This window comes from Sebastes fasciatus, chromosome 9 (genome assembly GCF_043250625.1).
Source record: "Sebastes fasciatus isolate fSebFas1 chromosome 9, fSebFas1.pri, whole genome shotgun sequence".
NCBI lineage: Eukaryota > Metazoa > Chordata > Actinopteri > Perciformes > Sebastidae > Sebastes > Sebastes fasciatus.
The window spans coordinates 23,879,595-23,901,484 of NC_133803.1; the positions used below are offsets into that span (position 1 = coordinate 23,879,595).

The 21,890-nt window shown below is 41.8% G+C and overlaps 1 protein-coding gene across 11 annotated transcripts in view; it reads left to right on the top strand.

The window, feature by feature from the left end:
- The window catches only part of cpeb3 (cytoplasmic polyadenylation element binding protein 3), a 49,506-nt gene that overhangs the window by 21,724 nt on the left and 5,892 nt on the right, over positions 1–21,890 (top strand). For 9 of the 11 annotated variants that reach the window (XM_074646843.1, XM_074646845.1, XM_074646849.1 and 6 more), the window contains 5 exons: positions 4,062–4,085; positions 7,257–7,424; positions 8,894–8,983; positions 19,470–19,588; positions 21,669–21,783. In XM_074646843.1, the coding sequence (XP_074502944.1) occupies positions 4,062–4,085; positions 7,257–7,424; positions 8,894–8,983; positions 19,470–19,588; positions 21,669–21,783 (516 nt within the window). The remainder of the gene's footprint in view (positions 1–4,061; positions 4,086–7,256; positions 7,425–8,893; positions 8,984–19,469; positions 19,589–21,668; positions 21,784–21,890) is intronic. The other 2 variants (XM_074646844.1, XM_074646847.1) reach the window with 1 other exon arrangement.

A 21,890-nucleotide genomic window follows, 5' to 3' on the forward strand; every position in this document is an offset into this window, starting at 1 on the left:
CAACCAGAAGTGACATGAGAGGGTGGAGCTAAATACAACTGAACGCGGAATAAGACATTTTTAGGCGACCAAAATGTTTATAATTAACTTTCATGATCTGAAAACACACTAAGTTAAAGGACGAAAATACGGACAATTTCCAGACCGGACAACGCCGTGGTAGCGACCTCTCAATCACTAGCTACAGCCCTAAAGCATCTCCTGCTTTATTGTCTATTTGACTCTAAATGGGACCATAATTTACTAAATGAACATCATGTTGTATTGAAGAAGACTTGAAACTAGCGATTGAGACCATAAACTCATGTCCACAATGTTTACTGAGGTAATAAATCAAGTGAGAAGTAGGCTCATTTTATACAATCAGACTTCTTTTTGCAACCAGAGGAGTCGCCCCCTGCTGGCTGTTAGAAAGAAATTAAGTTTAAGGCACTTTAGCATTGGCTTCCCTTTTCAGACACCGGAGTTGCCGGGGTCAGTGTGCACACCTGCCTCCCCGTCTGGATTCCCTGACACCATAAACCTAGGATAGACCTCTAAGCACTGGGGCGAAGCACAGTTGACCTGTGAATAGCACTTCTAAAAATACCCCAATATGTAAGACTAGATTCCCCCCCGGTGTCCCACCAGCCGGCAGATGACCAACATTGACAGGAGACGAGCCAGAGAGAGAAATCAGGTCTTCATCCCATATGCTGCTACACGGATGCCACAAAGTTTTCCACGCCAGGCCCTTCCGAGTACTCTTTATTTGTCTTTAGATGGGATCAGGGACATGATGATTAGGGTCTTACACACCCGCGTCAGTTTTTGAGTTGTTCGTCTGTAAATCCGACCCATTCTCGTGAACGCGATATCTCAGGAACACCTTGAGGAAAATTCTTCAAATTTGGCACAAACGTCGACCTGCACTCGAGGATGAATTGATCAGAATTTGGTGGTCAAAGGTCACTGTGACCTCAAAAAACACGTTTTTGGCCACAACTCAAGAATTGATATGCTAATTACGACAATTTCACGCACATGTCTAACAGGATAAAATGATGAAGCGATGACATATACAGATATTTATGTAAACTGCAACTTGTTGATGGAGGCATAATTCTAGTTAGTCCATGTCCTCTAGTTCTTTTAGGCGTAATCACATTTCTCATAGTTTTGTTCAAGCCTCAGCAAAAAACATCAAGGACGGCTGGACTGACTGGTGATCAAACCAAATCAGTGAAGTTTTCCTCTCTGGACATGTTCAGTCAGCCTACGGGGTATAAAAACGGGTAAAGGCAGAGGATATGTAACATAACTTTCTTGGTGAAGTAGTTTCTACCATCACGTCTTGATGCTCCTTCCTCATTTTGTTCTTTTCATCACTCGTATCCTCGGAGAACGCGTCCTGGATTGATGTTAAACTGTTGTGTCATGGGATTACGCTCAGGCAAGCACAGATCTGCCCAGATCTTCCAAGTCTGTCAGAGCCATCTCTCTCCGCTGTAGCCTGTGATGGGTGTAGACAGGGAAGCTTTGGTTTCAACTTTTAAAGTGTTTCTCCTTCATTTCGTCCCATTAGCTTTGAGGCTTCACGCTGTGAGAACCTATAACTTCTCCGGATGGTGTTTGCACTTGAAGTGAGGAAGAAAGAATGGGGAGTTAGTGAGCGTAGGTCCTCTATTCAGATTTATTGGTGTTGTTCACTTGACAGCTTAGTAGAAGTGTGTGAGGCTTTGAAGCCGAGCAGACCTCAAACTCATCATGCCCGGAGGAATCACTTTCAAACTCTCTGTCTCCCACAGTTTGAAGTATTCTTAACCCTCACTTTTCCCTTTCCTCCTCTCCCTCATGGCTTGTATTCTCTCTCACTGAGGTATCTGACGGTTTCCCACATAACGTTTTCTTCATTTCGCCCTGGTTGCTAGGTGACTTTGTTTCTGCCAAGGCCAGACGGCGAGAGGGCAAAGCTGCACAGAGGCTGCCCAGGTTTTTGGATTGGAGAGCCAGATCTTTTTAATGAAAACATAGCAAGGGAGAAGAGGCTCAGAGACAATATATTCCCCGAGAGAAGCCAGAGGGGCAAGTCACACAATGGGGCTCTCACAATGCAAAGGCCCATATTGGTTTTTGAGACGATGAGTCTGCTTTGTGACTGATGCGTTTAGAGGAGCAGGAGGATCCGTTTAGTAATGTTACCCCTCCTGCTGTTGGTTTGAATTCGACCCGTCTTAAGACACATTTTCGCCTCCTGTGTGGCTTTCATTCACGGCACAGCAGATTCAAATTGAGCTCATTTGTGGGAAGATTTCAGAGATTAGGGAAACACTCAAACGTAATCCTGAAACAAGATGTGGGGTTTTTGCATACAAATCCTGAGCTACATTTAGCGTGAAAGTTCATTTTTGATCTTGGAAAAAGTGGTAAAACTAAAGGTCTATTCAGAGCCTTTGAATGCATCTCATGGTCTTTCTCAGCTGTCATCATGTGGCCTACGTATAGATATTTTGCCACGTGATAACAGGTGGTAGTTTATAAGGAGAAAACAGTACGATGCAATTAGTAAAAAGCTGCTAAGAGGACCTTGATGAACTGATAATGTAGCCATTGTAGGTCTTTCTCAGTGGATGGAGTTTGCATAGTTGTCATGGAGACAGCTCAGTCAACTGTCATCACGTGACCCAAGTATGGAAATTTTGCCCCGTGATAATAGGTGGTTGTATATGGGGGTGAAGACAATAAGATGCATTGGAAAAAACTACTAAGTGGACCTTGACTAACTGGAAATAATGCAGCTTTTTTGACAAAAAAAATCAGAACTCAAGGTCCTCTTACTAGCTTTCCTGGAACGCATCTCATGGTCTTCATCAGTTGATGGAGATTGCTCAGTTGCCATGGAACTGAAGTCAACAGTTGGTTATATATGGAGGAGACCATGAAATGTGGTTGAAAGCTCTGAGAAAAGCTATGAAGTGGACCTTGACTAACTGGAAATAATGTAACTTTTTTTGACAAAAAAAAAAAATCGGTACTCAAGGTCGACTTACTGGCTTTTCCTGGAGCTTTCAAACACATCTCATTGTCTTCATTAGCGGATGTTCAGTTAGGTCATGTGATAACAGTAGGTCGTAAATAGGGAGACCATAAAATGTGGCTGAAAGCTCTGGAATAAGCTAGTAAGTGGACCTTGAGTTCAGATTGTATTTGTCCAAATGAGCTACATTTCCAATTTGTCAAAAACTAAATTTGATTAATAAAATTCCCACTTGTTATATTGTTTTTATTTAGATTTCATTTGAGTCACTGCATCGAAACAAGCATTAAAAATCTGAAAAAGATAAGACGTAGATCATTTTTAAGAGCTGGCACATGTGATCAACTGATTAGATATAAGTGGTCACAATGCTGTACCTTCGCCTCGCCATATATTTGGATCCGCTCAGACTTGACATCATCGCCTGCTCTCCACCGCGCCCCTCCTCCCTCTCTCAGAGCCCCGAGGCTGCCAGCCACCTCCGTACCCTCTCCTTTCCTGTGGGAAGTTTCCACTCGCACCTGGCCTGCCGTACCTGACCTGAGAGCAGCTTTTAATATTTCGCCAAGGCCATGATAATGACTAACCTGCTCTCCCTTCAGTCCTGCATGCACTCTGCTTTATGGCCTCATTTGTGAATATTCACAGAAGATAATCACGGACGCGGGCTATTTGTGGGTTCATTAAACTCAGATTACGATCCCCGGCTACCGTGCTTTGCATTATGCTGCTCAATATCTCGGCCGTTTCCGTGGTTAAACCTCACCTATCACGCCGCACTCCCCCGGCATCTGCATGCGTTCGTTGCCAAGGCAGGTGCAGCAGGGTTACTGTGGGCCAGTGCCAGGCCGTGATAATCACCCTCCTCCCGTTGCTGAAGCTTAGGTGTGGCCATCTGTGGTTTCTCTGTTGCCTTAGAGATGTTCCTAGTTTTGGTTTATTATTTCCACAAAACCCATGTCTCTGTATCTCTTTCCTACCCTTGTTCCTGCCCCAACCCTCTGTCTCTCCTTGTGTCTCCTTCCCCCACTGTGCTGACAAGCAGCCCGGAGCTATGGCCGCAGAAGAGGTAACGTGTGGCGTTTTCTCTGGGGTTCTGCTTGCCATGCCGGCCGTGTCTCTCTCTCCGAGGCTGAGGGGGGTTCTTAGTGTGGTGGTGGTGTCACTATCTGCTTCTCATCTGTGCTGTGATTGAATGAAAATCATATTAATTTTGACACGCAGTTTTCCGTGTTGTGAATTTAATTGACGTGGGGCGAGGGTCACCCAAAATCTGTCTATAATTATGAATCTTGTTTTGCTTGATGGTGAGAGGGGGAAAAAAAATCTGTCTGTTTCTTTTCTCTCTATTCTGAGTCAGCGTTCTACCTGTAATGATTATAACAGGAACAATAAAAAAGAAAAGTATCAGCAGTTCTAAAAACAAATATGATCTGTTTGCAGTATTTGGTACAACAGGGATGGACTCATCAACTCATCCACCAAATCAAACACTAAACCTTTTCAAATATTATGACACGTTTAGTTGGAGTGCTTCCGATTAGATTGTTATCAGGCCATTAAATAGGCGTTATCAGTCGCTATAAGCACCATAGATGTGGGTCAATAGGGGCCTACTACACCCACTAGTAGGTTTTATCATCTATTCACACGGAAGATCACCGAAATAAGCTATAAAAGAAGACGGTTTTGTTGCCTAAACCCAGTGGTGTAGAAGTAACTAAATACATTTACTCAACTACTGTACTTAAGTACAATTTGAAGGTACTTTTATTTTTTATATTTTATTCTACTTTATACTTTTACTCCGCTATATCTCAGAGAGAAATATTGTTTATATTATTATATTATTTTATATAATATTATTTTAATCCACTACATTTATGTGACAGCTGTAGTTACTACTTACTTTACAGATTCAGATTAATAATATTTAATATAATTATGATGTATTATTATTATCTTTAATTGTTTTCTGAGGGGAAATTCACAAGCTACCCAGCAGTAGCTAATATAAACTAGTTAAAATTAGCTCCACCTTTACCAACTGCATTAAAGTGATGAACACATTAATACATCAATAATTATAATACAATAATATAATATAGATTTTTTTTGTAATGGGCCATTTTGCTTGATGAGCACTTTTACTTTTGGTACTTTAAGTATATTTGTGTAATGTTAATACTTATGAACATTTACTAAAGTACAATTTTGAATGCAGAACTTTAACTTATAACAGAGTATTTCTACTCTGTGGTACTGCTACTTTTACTTAGGTAAAACATCTGAGTACTTCCTCCATCACTGCCTAAACCTAAGGAGGCTGGCGTTTGCATCCTGTGTGAGCCAAAGTAGGCATATTAGGCCCCCAATGACCCACATCTATGGTGCTTATAGCGACCGATAACGCCTATTTAATGGCCTGATGATAATAGTCAAATCGGGTGCAGCGTCTGGAGGGTTTCATGAAGGAGTACGCTGACTCAGAAGGGATTCATCATCTGAATGGCAAAGATGGGTGCTTCCAACGTGGCTCATCTCTGATTTGATGTGCTTTTTTTTGACTAATTCTGTCTTTCTTCAGCAAGGAGGAAAGCTGCTGTGTGACGTTTTGTAAGGTCACTGCACTAGTGGTCTGCGGTTATATGTTGTAGTAGGAGGCAGAAGACAGGAAGTGCAGTATTCCTTATGATGTAAAAATGTAATTGCTTACCACATTTATCAACCCTGCCTAAGAAAGAGAGACAAATGTGGTTCTACTGCATAGGACATTCATATTACATGTGGACACTACAATTTAAAAATACACTAGAATATTGATAAGTCATCGCTGCACCAGTGGAAGCCTCCCAGTGGGAAACCAGATTTCCTCAGGCGTGATGTGTCCAACAAGGAGAGAATACTATAACCATGCTCATCACTGACTGATCAACAGTCCCTCCATTCTCATTATGTGCTGCATTCAGCATGTTGAAGGCTGGTATTTTAATGAGGATTTGAGCCAGGAAGTTCCCAAGACGACATTACAATATCATCATTATAATTTGATATATACTGTGGCCAGAAGTATGTGGACACTCGGATATTACACCCATATATGATTGTTGAACGTGTTCTTTCCACAAAACTTTGGAACTTGGGAATCATTGTATGTTCTTGGGTGTTCACATATTTTTGGCCTTATGTTGATTTTTTTGTTTTTATGGGGTTCCTTTTTTAAAATTATAGACCTTTTCAAACTTGACAACATTATTGTTGTTGCAATGGTAGTTAATGCAGTAGCAGACAGGAAGGCTGCGTCCAAAATCACATGCTATTCACTACATACCCAATATGCGTATTATCGTTCAACCTACTTTTGTGTGAATAAACAGTATTAGGTTAGGGTTTTCGGAAGCACTGAACTGTAATTTACGTCGTCACTTCCTGAGAGCCTCCTTGCCGGTTGAAGACGTGTAACCATGGTAACCCGTGCCAACCTCATGTAACCAAAATGACAATTGGTGAGAATCATAAAGTGCACAGCAAAGAGAAATTGAAGCGTTATTGATGTTACAGAGCTGTTTGTCAACGTCTGTTATGACCGTTGTCGTCACTACCGCATTGCATTGTGGGATATTTATGCCACCATAGTGTAATATTTCACCATAAATAGCATGAAATGCACATACTTTTGGTTTCATACTAAGGTTTCAGACATACTTAAAAATCTCACATACTGTTTTATCGTACTAAATAGCATGTTAGTGTGCAATTTCGGATGCAGCCAATGTTTTTTAATGCAGTAGCTGACAGGAAGTAAACTTGGTCCAAAGCTGTTTCCCCAGCGACAGACTGGCAATGAAAAGGCCTATAACAGAATATCGAAAACAATTTTAGTCAAATTTGGGGAAAAGACGAGAGATTTTCCATTGCCATTGTAGTTGTGGCCTTGAAGCCACCACACCAACTGAAAATATGATCACTTGGGAGTTGTTAATGTATTGACAGCTTTTATATAACATCCTCATCAGATAAAAGTCAGAAATACAGATGATCATCTCACTTTAGTCAGAATTACGAGGGTAATCTCAATATCTAAACTGATTCTGCTGCAGTAATCCAGATGTGATTAATTGATTAATTTGTCTCTCACACCCTCCCTCCCTTTTTACTTCACACTCTCGTACCTCTCTGTCATCCCCCCCGTTATCCCTGTCTGTCTTCCTGGTGTCCTTCTCTCTTCCTCTCCTCCAAGGTCGTTCCTGTCTTTTTCCCTTTGAGGATGGTTTCCTCGACGACGGTCACGGTGACCCCTCCTTGACCCCGGGCCTGAACTCGCCTACCCGCTGTCAGAACGGAGAGAGGATGGAGCGCTACTCCAGGAAGGTCTTTGTCGGAGGCCTCCCCCCTGACATAGATGAAGGTAAACAAAGGATCCTTTTTCATTTACTCGTCTACTTCACTTCAGGCTCTTTCTGAGCATCTCCCTGCTGCAGATTTATACTGATACATAATGTGTAGTACATTCACAACTGGAGCCTCCCAGTGCAGTCTTTGGCTTTTTGCCACTAGCAGTTACACTGAAGTATTTGAGCATAAAGGCACCTTGACACCCCTTATTGCGGATATTAATTTAACACACTATTAAGCCACGATAAACGTAGGTTTGCCGTACAGTTGGAAGCTTTTACACCAATGACCCCTAACCAAAGAACAGATTTTATCAAAGGTAAAGGAATAGTTCAACGTTTTACAAAATACCCTTATTCATTTTCTTGCTGAGAGTTAAATGAGAAGATTGATACCACTATCATAAATGCAGCAAATATGAAGCTGCTGCCAGCAGCTGGTTAGCTTAGAAAAGAAGACTCATATTTACTGTACAGACATGAGAGTGGTATTGATCTTCTCTTCCAACTCTCAGCAAGTAAGCGAATAAGTGCATTTCCCAAAATGTCAAAGTATACTTTTAGGGGCCCCTTGATGGTCCTTGTTGGCGGTATTCATTTTACCCACAATTTAGCCATTGCAAACTTCTATAGAGTGCTTTTTGTAGGCCAACCCAGAAGTTAGAATCACACTGGTTCCCTCGACAAAAAGCCAATGGGATTTTTCCATTGGGTTTTGGATTATTGCAGAAAATAAGCTCTGTGAAAAACAAACGTTCATGATACTTAAACATTTTGTTCAGCAAGATAATCTCCACAAATGAACACCACTTTTGAAGTATGAATGCAATCACCAGAAGTAAAAAGCTAACGTTAAGCTATAAACAAACGACACCACGGTCGCATGGTCTCATTCCTGCACCACTCTATTAAATATCCTCCAGATATCACTGGGTTTGCTGTAGACGTCTTTAACACGAATGAGTCCTAACCAAAAACAGACACAGTTTATCAAAATCAATGTGAAAATGTCATTTGTTTCCTCAGAGAAAATGTCCATATAGAGATTATTTAAATCACTTGCAATGCTTTAGTGTAACGTCTGTGACCAGTTACGTCATGCGGACCTGTAATTGTTTTCATAATCTCTGGAGCATGCCAAAGAGTTTAACGTCAAAATGAAATGTTTACTGTCACATGTGTCTACACCGTTGAACAAGCACACGATGCACAATACAGTACGTGCCCTTAGCTGGCTGAAAAATTCATTAGTTTCCACAGTCAGCCCAGTGAAGACTGGATGTGCCCGGCCCGTGTTCCTGTTTAATGCAGTGGTGACTACTGCAGCAGGAAGGAACATGGCAGAAAATAGAAACCGTGCCTGTCTCAGCACTGAGTGTGGCTCTGCATAGGGGCCTTCATATGCATATTACATGAACAACCATGAATGGTATCTTATCATGAAAACAACTTTCAATTCTGTTTGTTTCTTAATTCTTTACAGATGAAATCACCAACAGTTTCCGTCGCTACGGGCACCTGGTGGTAGACTGGCCCCACAAAGCTGAGAGCAAATCCTACTTCCCACCTAAAGGTAACAACAGTTTCTCATCGGTATTTTCCCGTCAGACATCAAAGTCTAAACCAATAAATATCGCCTCGGGTACATCGCCATTTTAGAGTTTTCTAAAGAATCGTGTTACTCAGAATTCATGTCTCATGCTGGGCAAGCATGGAGGTATCTGTTTATCTGAGCGACCCCCTGTAGTCATCTCGCAGAAACACACACGCAGTATATAACTGGCCACCAAGAGGTCTGACCAAAGACTTGTTTGCTTCAATTAGTACCTGAGGAGTGTGAAAGTTCTTTACGTCATCTAGAGTAGGCTCGCTCGTTGAAGGTAACAGCCTAACCAGAAGAAGTTGAAACATGTCTCCAAACTTCTACCTAAAACAAACCGGTATCAGTAATAACGCTACAGTATGCCGAAGAGTTGCTGTGTAGTTGGTTGCACCAACAATAAAAAACGCTGATCTCCAATTTGTTCCCCTGCCATGTCCTAAAAAAGATATAATAAAGGGGCTTTATGACTCCAATCTATAGACCAGACCAACATTGCGTCATTGCCAAGGCTCTGCTCCTGTTTGGGGGAAATAAACTCGCTGTCACATGAGAGAAAATGGAAAATGACGAAAAGCTGTTGTGTAGTAGGCTGATTCAGGCTTTCACACTGAGATTTACTGTCAGTGTGGTAAATGGCTAAAAGATGCTGGCAACTAGCATGGCTATCTAACGTTAGCTTGAGTGTGAGGCTGCTGCAGTAATACAGTCCTACATTAACTTTATAGCAGCATCAACTGCAGTATAGGTCATAAAGCCCGCCCCTCCATGTTAGTGGATGGGACATGGGCCAAACTAAAAAGTCAGTACACCTCAAATAATTTTTTTCCAAAGATGGTTTCTGTCATTTTAAGTAGTTCTTATCACGCTGATGTATGTTAATTCTTCTGATAAGTTTGGTTTTAATTAGTTATTTAATGCTATAAAAAAGGGGGTGAGACGTCATGATTGACAGCTGTGAGTCCCTTGATACCGCGGCTCCGCCGCCCGTTCACTACTGCGCAGACTTTGGCTCCAAATCACATCCAGATCTCAAGTTGGTAGCTCCCATATCCTGGGATATTTTGGCTTTACTTCCGTGCAATTGGAGGAAATGGAGACGCGTTGTCCATCTTCATATACGGTGGTTCTTCTCCTTTCTGCGCAGCATCTCGGGTGTCATTTTTGCGGCAGGTGATCAGAGCAGCACCACCCTCCTTCAAGCCTCTACATCACTCCCTCTGGCCCGGGAGCTGCTGTGTGTCATATTAGGAAAGCTATTAAAGACGCTCTGGAAATAACTGACATTCCATAGGCAGATGGTAATACGCCGCATCTGGAGGACCTGCGAAAATCTCTGCCAGTTTCTCCCCCACTCTCATTTTTCAACATCCCTTTTTTTATAGCTCGGGAGGATTATTTTGAATAGGCTTGACTCTACTAATATCCAAAGCCAGGAGGAAAAATGCAGCATCCTTTTAGGGGAATGAATGAGCTTACAGCGGCTGGGGGACGCCGCCATGTAAGGGGAGGAGACATGTGGGACTAGTGATCTGTGTAGAATTTAAAACCCCCATCCACGCCAAAACTCATAGGGAAACTGCTAAAATATCCTGTTTATATCACACTCTCCATATTAACTGGCGAGGGAGTTTGGGCAGACGCCTGGTGACAGAGTTCCCAGCACTAATAGCTTCAGGGTTGAGAGCAAGTGCACATCTGCATGTGTGTATCCTACCGTCGCGTGGACTGTGTGACGGCTCATTTACAGATGTGGGATTCACACCAAGAAGAAGTCATCAGCCTCCTCCTCATGTTAAACGTCCTTCCAACATCCACCGAATGGAAGATGGTTGTCACTTTCCGTCTTGCTTCGCATTAAGCTGCCAGCGATGTGTGTCTGTACAGTTACGAAAGTGTTTTGGTTGAGGGATGACTCATATCGTGGCTCAGTCCGACTTTAGGGGCAGACTAGGACTCATTCGCTACTTGGAGAGAGAACTGGCGGCGACTTAGAGAGGAAGTAGGAACAGAGATTAGCTATCTTTGCTCAAAGCTCTTGTGTCTTCACAACTTGTAACTTTTCCCCTATCTTTCGATTCAGATTGTATTTGTATTGTTCGCACATTGTCATGCATTGTCTATCTGCAACTTTCCCGTATCTTTGTGTCACGATATTGCAGGGCTAAAGGGAGAATCATCAAATTTTGTTGGCAGAGCCAGGGAGGGTCTTTTCTCTTTATCTTGTCTTTGCTCATTCAAGATGTATTTTATTATATTCCTTTGCAAGATTAATTATTTTTAACTAAAGATTTATTGTTTCGGGTTTGTTTTGGCCCGCAACTTTACTGGTTTGGTTCACTCCCACCGCTCTAATCAAGCTTGTTTCCAGTCACAGCCAATAGACTGTATATAAGAAGTTGACGTAGTCACCGTGACGTCCCCCGTTGGTTTGAGGACTGCCGTTTTGAAGCCTCGAGTTCTGCATTTTGGCCGTCGCCATCTTGGTTTTTGCAACCAGAGGGTGGAGCTAAGTACAACCGAACGCTGAATTGAGACGTTTTCATATAAACCAAAAAGGTTATTATTAACTTTCATGAACTGAAAACACACTGTGAAAGGGTTAAAGTTGTAAGACAAAACCACGGACAACTCCCAGGCCGGCCGTGGTAGCGATCTGTCAATCACAAGGTAGCCACGCCCTAAAGCATCCCCTGCTTTATGGTCTATTTGACTCTAAATTGGACTATAATTTACTAAATGAACATCATGCTGTATTGAAGAAGACTTGAAACCAGCGATTGAGACCATAAACTCATGTTTACAATGTGTACTGAGGTAATAAATCAAGTGAGAAGTAGGGTCATTTTCTCATAGACTTCTATACAATCAGACTTCTTTTTGCAACCAGAGGAGTCGCCCCCTGCTGGCTATTAGAAAGAATGCAAGTTTAAGGCACTTCCACTTTGGCTTCACTTTTCAGACCCGGAGGTAGCCCACTGGTCACAGCTCTGATGAATCAACTGTGCACTACCTGCCCAGCACCAAACGACAGACAAAGTTAGCGACTAGCTGGTGAACATAGTGGAGTATTTAGCAGCTAAAGAGCTTCATATTTCCCTCAGGAGTCAATGAAGACCAAAACCGAGCTAAAAGAAGAGTAAATAGTGAACTTGCATTCATCAGGTGGCCAGAAACATGACTCCAAATGAATGTTACTCTGCGTCTGCTGGATGTGTAACTAGGCAAATGCTTGCTAACACGTTCACCATGTAACCTTTATGAGAAGATAATATGTCAGTGTTGTATTTACAGCTTGTTCCGATGCCCCCAATTTGCCAAAAAATCATTTAATGCTGCTTTAAAATGATACCAGTGATGCAGTATGACGCACCCCCATTTCATGCTGCTTTTTTTGGTCATCCCACTCTTTAAAAAGTTGGGCCCAATAAGCTCTGGTCACTGCGGTGCTGTCGCTCACACCCTCTCTGTTGTTGCCTATCTAAGCTTGAAATGTGAGGGAGCTTTTTCTGTCTGACTGGGGATAGAGCGAGGAGGAGGAGGAGGTGATGCTGTCAGGACGCTGGAGCCTGAGTGCCGGGAGCTATAAACTGCTACAAATGCTAATGCTCACGTCATGCTGCAATAACAGTGCGTCAGCCGTGTTCGAAGGTTTCAAAAGGTTACTGAACTGAAGTTTACTTTTGTCATTAGCAGCTTTTTTATGATGTCGTGAGGCAAAAACGTTCATACAGAACTCAAACGCAGTCTCTTTTCCATATAACATGAATGCAGCAAAGGCTCAAATAATGGCAGCAGAGAAGTGCTGCAGTGGCAACAATCGCAGTATTACATCTTACCGCATTACTCGGGCCTCGATTTATCTTTCCACCCTCGTGCTGGGATTATATCCAGTGAGTGACTTGTTCGAATTGAGATGATTAGCGACGCTTGATTTCACCCCTCCTCTACTCTATCACTGACTACTCTCCAATTGCTCCAGAGCCTTCGGGCCTGTTTGTTTTTAGGGGAGCAGATGTTTGTGTCTCCCTCCATCCATCCTGCAAAGCCGCCGCCGCCGCCGCCTTCTTCTGATGTCAGCAGTCGGTCTGTTTACATTTTGTAGCCGAGTTAAAGCCCCCTGCAGATTCTTTCTCTATCTCTCTACCCTCATGTCATAGATATTATACGTGGAAGGTCGGCTTCATCTATGTTGTGTTGTTTACTCCCATGTTTCTATGATGTCTGATTGATTCTGGTCACTGGGACCAAACATGACTGTGTCCTGTAGACACATGTCTGAGTATGAAAAGATAAGCCTGGATTTAAATGTCACTATTAAAGCCAGAGAGATGCATATTGTGACTATGCTCACTCAGTTTATCTCGTCATCACGGATTGGATTTCAGCAAAGTCAACACAAGGTTCAGTTGATGAGGTAATGGAGCGAATAGGATAGCAATGCAGGACGAATAATTGTAATTCCCAAAATGTCAAACTGTTCCATTAATACCTAAAGACGAGCCTAATGGTATTTTTAGGTAGCAGTTTGCTGGTTAAGTCATTGCAGTTAGTGACTTAGTGTCATTGTTTTTACGGAAATTTGACAAATAGTCTTCAGTTTGCTGTTGAGGTAACCTTTCCTCTCCTCATGAGTCAAACTGCTGGCCTCCGTTACAGGAAAGACTCTTCTGCATGAGGTCATTGGTTTGTCTGCACAAACCCACGAGGCACTCTGCCCTATCGTTTGTGTCTGTAAACAGCACTCTTTAGGCTGGAAAATGCTGCGGGTGTAGGTATTACCGTCGTCCCTGGACAGTGCTGGGGGCTCAGCAGCAAAGCCCTATAAATCTCAGGCACGAGCCACTGCAGATCTGCGCTGTCCTCCCGTGGTGTAAGCCTCTGCACTGCGCAAGGCTGATGGAAAGAGACAGATCCTCAGAACCATTCAGACTAAATATCAGAGCATTAAAGTGGTACAGGCTGCTTTAATGTGTGCCATGTTCATTCTACTATGAACTGAATTGAGTATCTGTGTTGTACTCCAGGCTTTTGATCAAGAAGACATACTGCGTCCTGATGGAATATAAGTAGAGAATAATACGTGACTGCAGCTTATAGCACAGATCTTAACAGATACAACACAAGCAAGTGACATAAAAAGCACACAATTATCATTACAATTTAATAATATTCCAATTATATTATCAAGAATTGAACTGTAATGACTATTTGATGCCAGAGGCCAACACAAAGGCCTACTTTTAGGATTGTAAAAGTTTATTTTGAACTTTAACAACTCTGATTTATTTCTATTGGAGACATGACGTTTGTCTGGAAGTCAGGTGTCCTCCCTTGTAAATGTAGTTTTGCCCTGACAAGTTTGAGGGATGTCATAGAAGTCAACCACCTTTAGTAAAAGTAGTAATACCACATTGTAGAAATACTCTGCTACAAGTAAAAGTCATGCATTCATGGATTATAATTATTGATGCATTAATGTGTTCATCACTAACATGTTGCAGCTGGTAAACGTGGAGCTCAGCAATCGATTAAAATATTTAATAGTGATTTATTATTGTTTGTCTATAGTTAATCGCGATTAATCACACATTTTTATCTTAAAAGGAGATTGGTCGAGTGGGCAAATATGCTGCTTTATGCAAATGTATGTATATATTTATTATTGGAAATCAATTAACAACATAAAACAATGACAAATATTGTCCAGAAACCCTCACAGGTACTGCATTTAGCATAAAGAATATGCTCAAATCATAACATGGCAAACTGCAGCCCAACAGGCAACAACAGCTGTCAGTGTGTCAGTGTGCTGACTTGACTATGACTTGCCTCAAAACTGCATGTGATTATCATAAAGTGGGCATGTCTGTAAAGGGGAGACTCGTGGGTACCCATAGAACCCATTTTCATTCACATATCTTGAGGTCAGAGGTCAATGAACCCCCTTGAATATGGCCATGCCAGTTTTTCCTTTCCAAAATTGAGCACAAGTTTGGAGCGTTATTTACAAGCTAGTATGACATGGTTGGTACCAATGGATTCTGCTTTTGAGCCTACAACCTAAAAATTGTTGTGCAAGTTGTGTCAAAGAGATTGGTGTCGTTAAAACAAATTTGTGTTAACGCGTTATTAACGCGTTAACTTTGACAGCCCTAGTAATGATATATCATTTATTTGTTGATTTATATTTTGCATGAATAATCTAAATATGCAAAGTAACTAAAGCTGTCAGATAAATGTAACGGAGTAAAAGGTACAATATTTCCCTCTGAAATGTGGAGTAGAAGTATAAAGTAGCATAAAATGGAAATACTCAAGTTAAGTGCTAGTGCCTCAAAATTGTACTTAAGTACAGTACTTGAGTAAATGTACTTAGTTACATTCCACCCCTGAAGTCAACACAGGGTTTTTACAGTACTTTCTCTGTGAAACTGAGTGTGGCATATGGAAAAAGGTCGTATGTCTGAGTTTCCAGGCCTCTTGCATGAGTTTTGTAACGGGGGTCCATTAAAGTAGCAGCTTTGCGTCTGTCTCTACGCTGCTCCTCCTGCCCTCCCGTGTATTTTCTAACTCTCTGTACAGTATGGCACTCATTCATGCTGCTTCTCTACCTTTTCTCACTTTTTTCCCCCTCTCTTTCCATCTGTCTCACTCCTCTCCCCCTCCTTCTCTCTCTCTCTCTCTCTCTCTCTCTCTCTCTCTCTCTCTCTCTCTCTCTCTCTCTCTCTCTCTCTCTCTCTCTCTCTCTCTCTCTCTCTCTCCTGCCCTGGGTCATGGAACACGTTGTTCCCTCCTTCAGACTGTACGAGCTGCTGGCTAGCGCTGCCTTTTCATGCTGTTTTCTTTTTTATGTGCAAGACTGCAGTTGTGTTTTTCTCTGAGGGGGGATGTCAGCGCTACACCACATGACTTCTCCCAATGACAAACCCTCTTTATGTAACCCAAGCGACACAGAGACAGGGGTCTTATGTCGGGTGATGACGAGGCACGCGGAGAAAGATGACGATGCACAAAATCCTCTTTATGTCGAGTCTAATGGTGTATTTACTTTTGTGCGGCTGGCGGGCCCGGAGGGGAGTTGGCTCTGTGTTGACAAATTACAAAAAGACAGAGATTAAGCGGGTCACTTAAAGCAGCTGATTGCAATTAGTTTTGCATTGTGGAGACTTTTGTTTTGCCCGCGATAGTACAGCTTGTTATTAGAGAAAACATCATAGCCCCACCGAGGTTATCAGCCTGTTACTTAACTCTACAAGGCTCCTAATAACAACCACTAAAAACTTTTAATTAGTAAGAGCCTCTGTGGTTACTTTGCATAATAGTAGATGCATACAGTCACTCAACAGTGCATATGTTAGTGTGTTAGCATGGAGCTGATACTGATCCAAAAGGGACACATGGATAATGATGGTGTCTATCATGTTTCAGTCCTCTCGAGGACACACAGACCTGCTTCTCTATACTACACTCCTTTTCTTTTCTGACTATCATTGTTGCCATTATTCTAATACTTTATTTTCTGCTGTTGGCACATTAATTGATCTTGGGGGCCTCGTGAAGTACTTAGCAGCATATTAAGTCAGGTAATTATAGCAATCATTTTTTATTTTAGGTTGTAAATAAGCTTTTTTCTTATTCGTGTTGGCACTTAATAGAATCAATATCCACTGCAGAGCACTGAATGTGTGGCACAAGCAGAGCACAATGTTGAGTTCAAAGCTTGGGTACGGAATAGGGCTGCAACAAATGATTATTTTCATTGTCGATTATTTTCACGAATAATCAGTTAGTTGTTTGTTCTATAAAATGTCAAAAAATGTCGATCAGTGTTTCCCAAAGCCCAAGATGACGTCCTCAAATGTCTTGCTTTGTCTGCAACTCAAAGATATTTAGTTTACTGTCACAGAGGACTAAAAAGAAACTAAAATATTCCCGTTTAAGAAGCTGGAATCAGAGAATTTTTACTGTTTTCATTAAATTACTCAAACCAATTAATCGATTATCAAAATAGTTGGCGATTAATTTACTAGTTGACAACTAATCAATTAATCGTTGCAGCTCTGATTTGTTTTGCTGTTTTTGTTTCTGATTTTCTCTTTTCTCTACAACCAAAATTCTGATAAATAAATGGTTCTTGATTTATTCGTTTTAGGGCTGCAGCAAACAATGATTTCTATTGTCCACTGATTATAATTGATTCATAGATTAGTCGTCAGAAAACAGTGAAAAACTGCCAATTATAACAACTCTCAACAGCTTTTTTTTCAGTTTACTGAAAGCAACAAATCGTCACATTTTGAGAAGCTGGAACCAGTTAATTGTATGACATTTTTGCTTGAAAAATGACCAAAAACAATCAAACAGTTAGCAAAATAATTGCTGATTTAATTTTTCTTTATCGACTAATCCAGTGGTTCTCAACCTGTGGGTCACAGAATCATTTCTGGGGGTCGCCAAATGGTTGTGCGGCAAAAATGTAATATTAAATAGAATATTAAAAATAAAATAACATAATTTAGACTGGGGAATGTTTTTTACATTTCATCGACTGAACCAGTGATATAATTTGCCTCAGAATAGATTTTATTGAGTGTGTTTGTGAGAGTTAAAGTGTACGTGCACATGATTTTCTGACGGGGGATTTCTGGCGAGTCGGGGGGAGAGAAAGAGTCACAGAACGCATCAAAAATCCACAGTACCTGGAGCACATTGGACAACGCCTACATGGTAGCTGTTCAAACTAACCAATGATCTAATCAACTTATTAAAAGTTTTAGCTCTAACTCAATTAGGTTTTGTGTTTGGTGGATGCCATTAGAAATGTTGTTTTTGGATCCTATTTAACATTTGTCCACTAATCTGTGCACATACGTGGGTTTATTACACTACATAGTCATCAGATTGTAACACTAACACTTCTTATACCACATGTGTTCATTGTCTGCTGATATAGACGCAAATGTCAGAAAAAGACACGTCATCGTGACAGGGGACACGTCACCTGCATTGGGACACGCGTCACACGCACAGTCACACATACACAAACAAAAGCTGCTTTCACAGCAGCAGTTGCTTTGAGGACACATGCGCCTGCTTTTTCCACTCCACCTTTGATGCTCGCTGCCTTTTCTTTCTTTCTACAGCAGCACACGCTCACACCCTTCCTCCCTCCCTGCCCCGATACACACTCTCACGAGTCAGACCGATGCACACATACCACAGTTGACTGGGTCTGCCGAGTCAGGCTCTTTTTCTTTTCTCGTTTTCCCCTCATCCCATCTGCAGCAGCTCCACTCAGGAATGTTAAAAGTGAAACATGACAGTTGCACATTCCTCTTTGCTGATTTTCACTCATGCATTTGTCTGCATAAGTGCATCTGAGTTTATGTGCGAAACGGAGAGACAGTTCATAAAAGCAGCTTCACGAGAGACACCGGAACAGGTTTGTAGTAGTCTCGAGAGACACTACAAAATGAAGAAGTGATTGGAAGTTTGGAGGCAGAGTGTCCTCCAGTAGAAGTGTGATCGTGTGCACTTGTGCATATCTACCGATCCCACTTGCTCCACTCAGACGGCGGCTCATATTCCCCTGACTCATGGGTGCCACAGGTGGTGCTGGGCGTCTGCTAACGTAACCAGAGCAATAATTTACGACCCATTCAGAGACGCCTGCGTGCCCCAATATCTGCTGCTTCTTTGCAAATATATTCACCCTCGTCTCTTTTGGCCAAGTATTGCATTTATTTTATTACCATTTGGCTTTCAAATAGTGGCTCTGGGCTCTTGTTTCTTTGTCCTGTCTCAGTATAAATCAGATCTCTATTGTTTGCCGACCCCTGTAGCATTGTGTGATGGATGTACCCTATTTAGTTGGTTTTTTTTGTCCCTCTTGAAACGGCTTAATAGCTCTGACCTTGGATAAGGTCTCTGCTCTCAATGCTAAATAATTCAATAGTACAGAGTGACTGTCTGAATTGCTCTCTGCCTCGCAAAAGATATCACCAAAACTCTCTCTGTACCTCAGGGAAGATCTGCAGTGTGTCAGGCTGGGTCGATTTTGCACGGTTCCTTTAGAAGTGGAGCACTCTCAGCCATTTAATCTGAAGCAGCGCAGGCAGCGAGGTTCCGGCTGTCGAGCGTCTTATGGAGGCAGGCGAGGCAAATGAGGACAGGAGAGCGGGCCACAAGGTCGTATGCCTGTGTGGAGACGAAGCCGAAGATGTCAGAAACTATGAATAATTACAAAGAAAATATATTTGGCTGAGTCATGGGATTGTGACTTATACAATGTAGACGCTGTAGAAAATAGAAAAGATGTTGATGAATTCTTACCCAGAGGACAGAGAATAAAGCATCAATGTCACAAGGGCATGACTATTAAATTCAACGGATGTATATATAACAAAAAATTCTTTATTTTTATCACTTTAAATCCCCTCTTTGTTCTTCTCTCCAGGCTACGCCTTCCTGCTCTTCCAGGAAGAGACTTCAGTCCAGGCCTTGATCGACGCCTGCATCGAGGAGGACGGGAAGCTCTACCTGTGTGTGTCCAGTCCCACCATCAAAGACAAACCGGTAAGTGCTGCACCACATTTACGGAGTAGAAGTAGATTTCTATCTTCACATTGGCTGCGTCCGAAATCAGATACTATGCACTACATACCCAACATGTGTGCTATCATTCAACATACTTTTGTGTGAATAAACAGTAGTATGCATCTTGTTGGACGCACCGACTGAACTGTAATTCATGTCGTCACTTCCTGAGAGCCTCCTTGCCGGTTGGAGACGTGTAACCATGGCAACCCGTGCCAAATTCATGTGAACAAAACGATGATTTGTGAGAATCATAAAGTCTGAACTAATTTTAAAAAATATATTAAAAAAATATATTACGCCTAGCAAAGCGAAATCTTATACTAACACTTAAATTGGAGCGTTATTTATGTTACAGAGCTGTCGGTCAACGTCTGTCATGAACGTTGTCATGACTACCGCATTGCAATGTGGGATATTTATGCCGCAGTAGTGTCCAGCGTTTGCATACTGTAATATTTCACCGTTAAAAGTATGCATACTATTTGCATACTATTGGTTTCATAATGAGGTTTCACGCATACTAAAAAATCGACTGACTAAATAGCATATTAGTATGGAATTTAGGATGCAACCATCGCCCACCTTATTCTCACACCTGTCCTAAACTACAGCTCTAGGACACATCATTTTTGCTTCAATTAATTAGATTGAAATCATGTAAACTGTACACAAAAAAACAGAATTATTATGTTAATATGCGTTTTCAGTCCAAAATGGTGGCAGCGGCTGACACCAGAGTTTCATCTCTTTGCTTCTATACTGTTTGCTAACGGTTCTAACAGCGCTAACAGTGTAAATAACAGCGACATTGTTGACAGAGATGACAGTGTTTACCTGAGGGGGAACCGGAGGGTGGGTACTATGCTTCCCTGACGACGACGGTTGGGATGTCGTTATCAGCTGTAACCGCCGTATGAGAGCAGTGCAGAGCAGCGAGCATGAGCTACCGCGGAGAAACTCGAATTACAACCAAGCGGTAACCTGGGCAACCTCCGTTGCTAAGAGATGAAGCTAAAGCGGTAGTGCCAAAGAGGAGTCAATCCCCCATAGACCCCCATGTTAAAATGCCCAACTTTAAAGCATAAAATAAACATGTTTACAGCCTGGTTCAAAAACTGTTTTGGTCTCTAAAGCTAATATCCCTGTTCATGACAATAAACAGGTTGTTTTTTTAATTTAAAGTCCCATATTATGCTCATTTTCAGGTTCATACTTATATTTTGTGTTTCTACTAGAACATGTTTACATGCTGTAATGTTAAAAAAAAACTTTATTTTCCTCATACTGTCTGCCTGAATATGCCTGTATTTACCCTCTGTCTGAAACGCTCCGTTTTAGAGCATTTTGACGGAATTGCAACAGAATCGCGTTGCTAGGCAACAGCTTGGGTCCATGTGTACTTCCTGTCAGCTGATGACATTCACATACACTGCAACAGGAAATAAACTGGGACTCATTTAGAATGTTTACGTTTAAAACTGCGTAAAGGGTCTAAATATTGTATATTTGTGACATCACAAATGGGCAGAAATCCTGACAGCTTGTTTCAAATGCAGAGTTTCTGAATACGGGCTGTGTGTATTTCCCTGTGGATTGAGTGTTTCGATACTTTCCCAGTATTTATAAAGGACTTAAGCCTGCTTTTATAATAAAAAAAACATGAAAATCTCACTTTTTTATAATTGCATGGGACCTTTAACTATGGACAATCATGCAATTAATTGCTATGAAATATTTTAATTGATTGTCAGCCCTAGTTTAAATTATATTAAGGTTTTAAGTTAAAGGCATAACTGATATAATTGAGTGACAGGTGTCGTAACTGCAGTTTCGTAGTGTTCATTGAAGAGGTGGGTGTACTAGTAGGTAGATGGGTAGTAGGTTACCAAGGAGGAAGTGGGTATAACATTTCAGGGCAATCCATCTAATGGTTGTCGAGATTTTTCAGTGGTGGACTAACTGATACTGACCGGCACGGCAAAAATACAGTAATACAGGAAGTATACCACACATTTGCCTCTAATTGACCACATTTCTTTACTTCTTTCTTATGCAGGTCCAGATCCGTCCCTGGAACCTGAGCGACAGCGACTTCGTCATGGACGGCTCCCAGCCTCTGGACCCCCGCAAAACCATCTTTGTAGGGGGGGTGCCGCGGCCCCTGCGTGCAGGTAATATGAATGGAATATCTTTTTTTGTGATCCCCCCAAAAGCCTCTAGATTGGCTTCTTAACGTTGGCTGGCTCGGAGCACAGAGGCTGGAGGCTACAATGAAAAT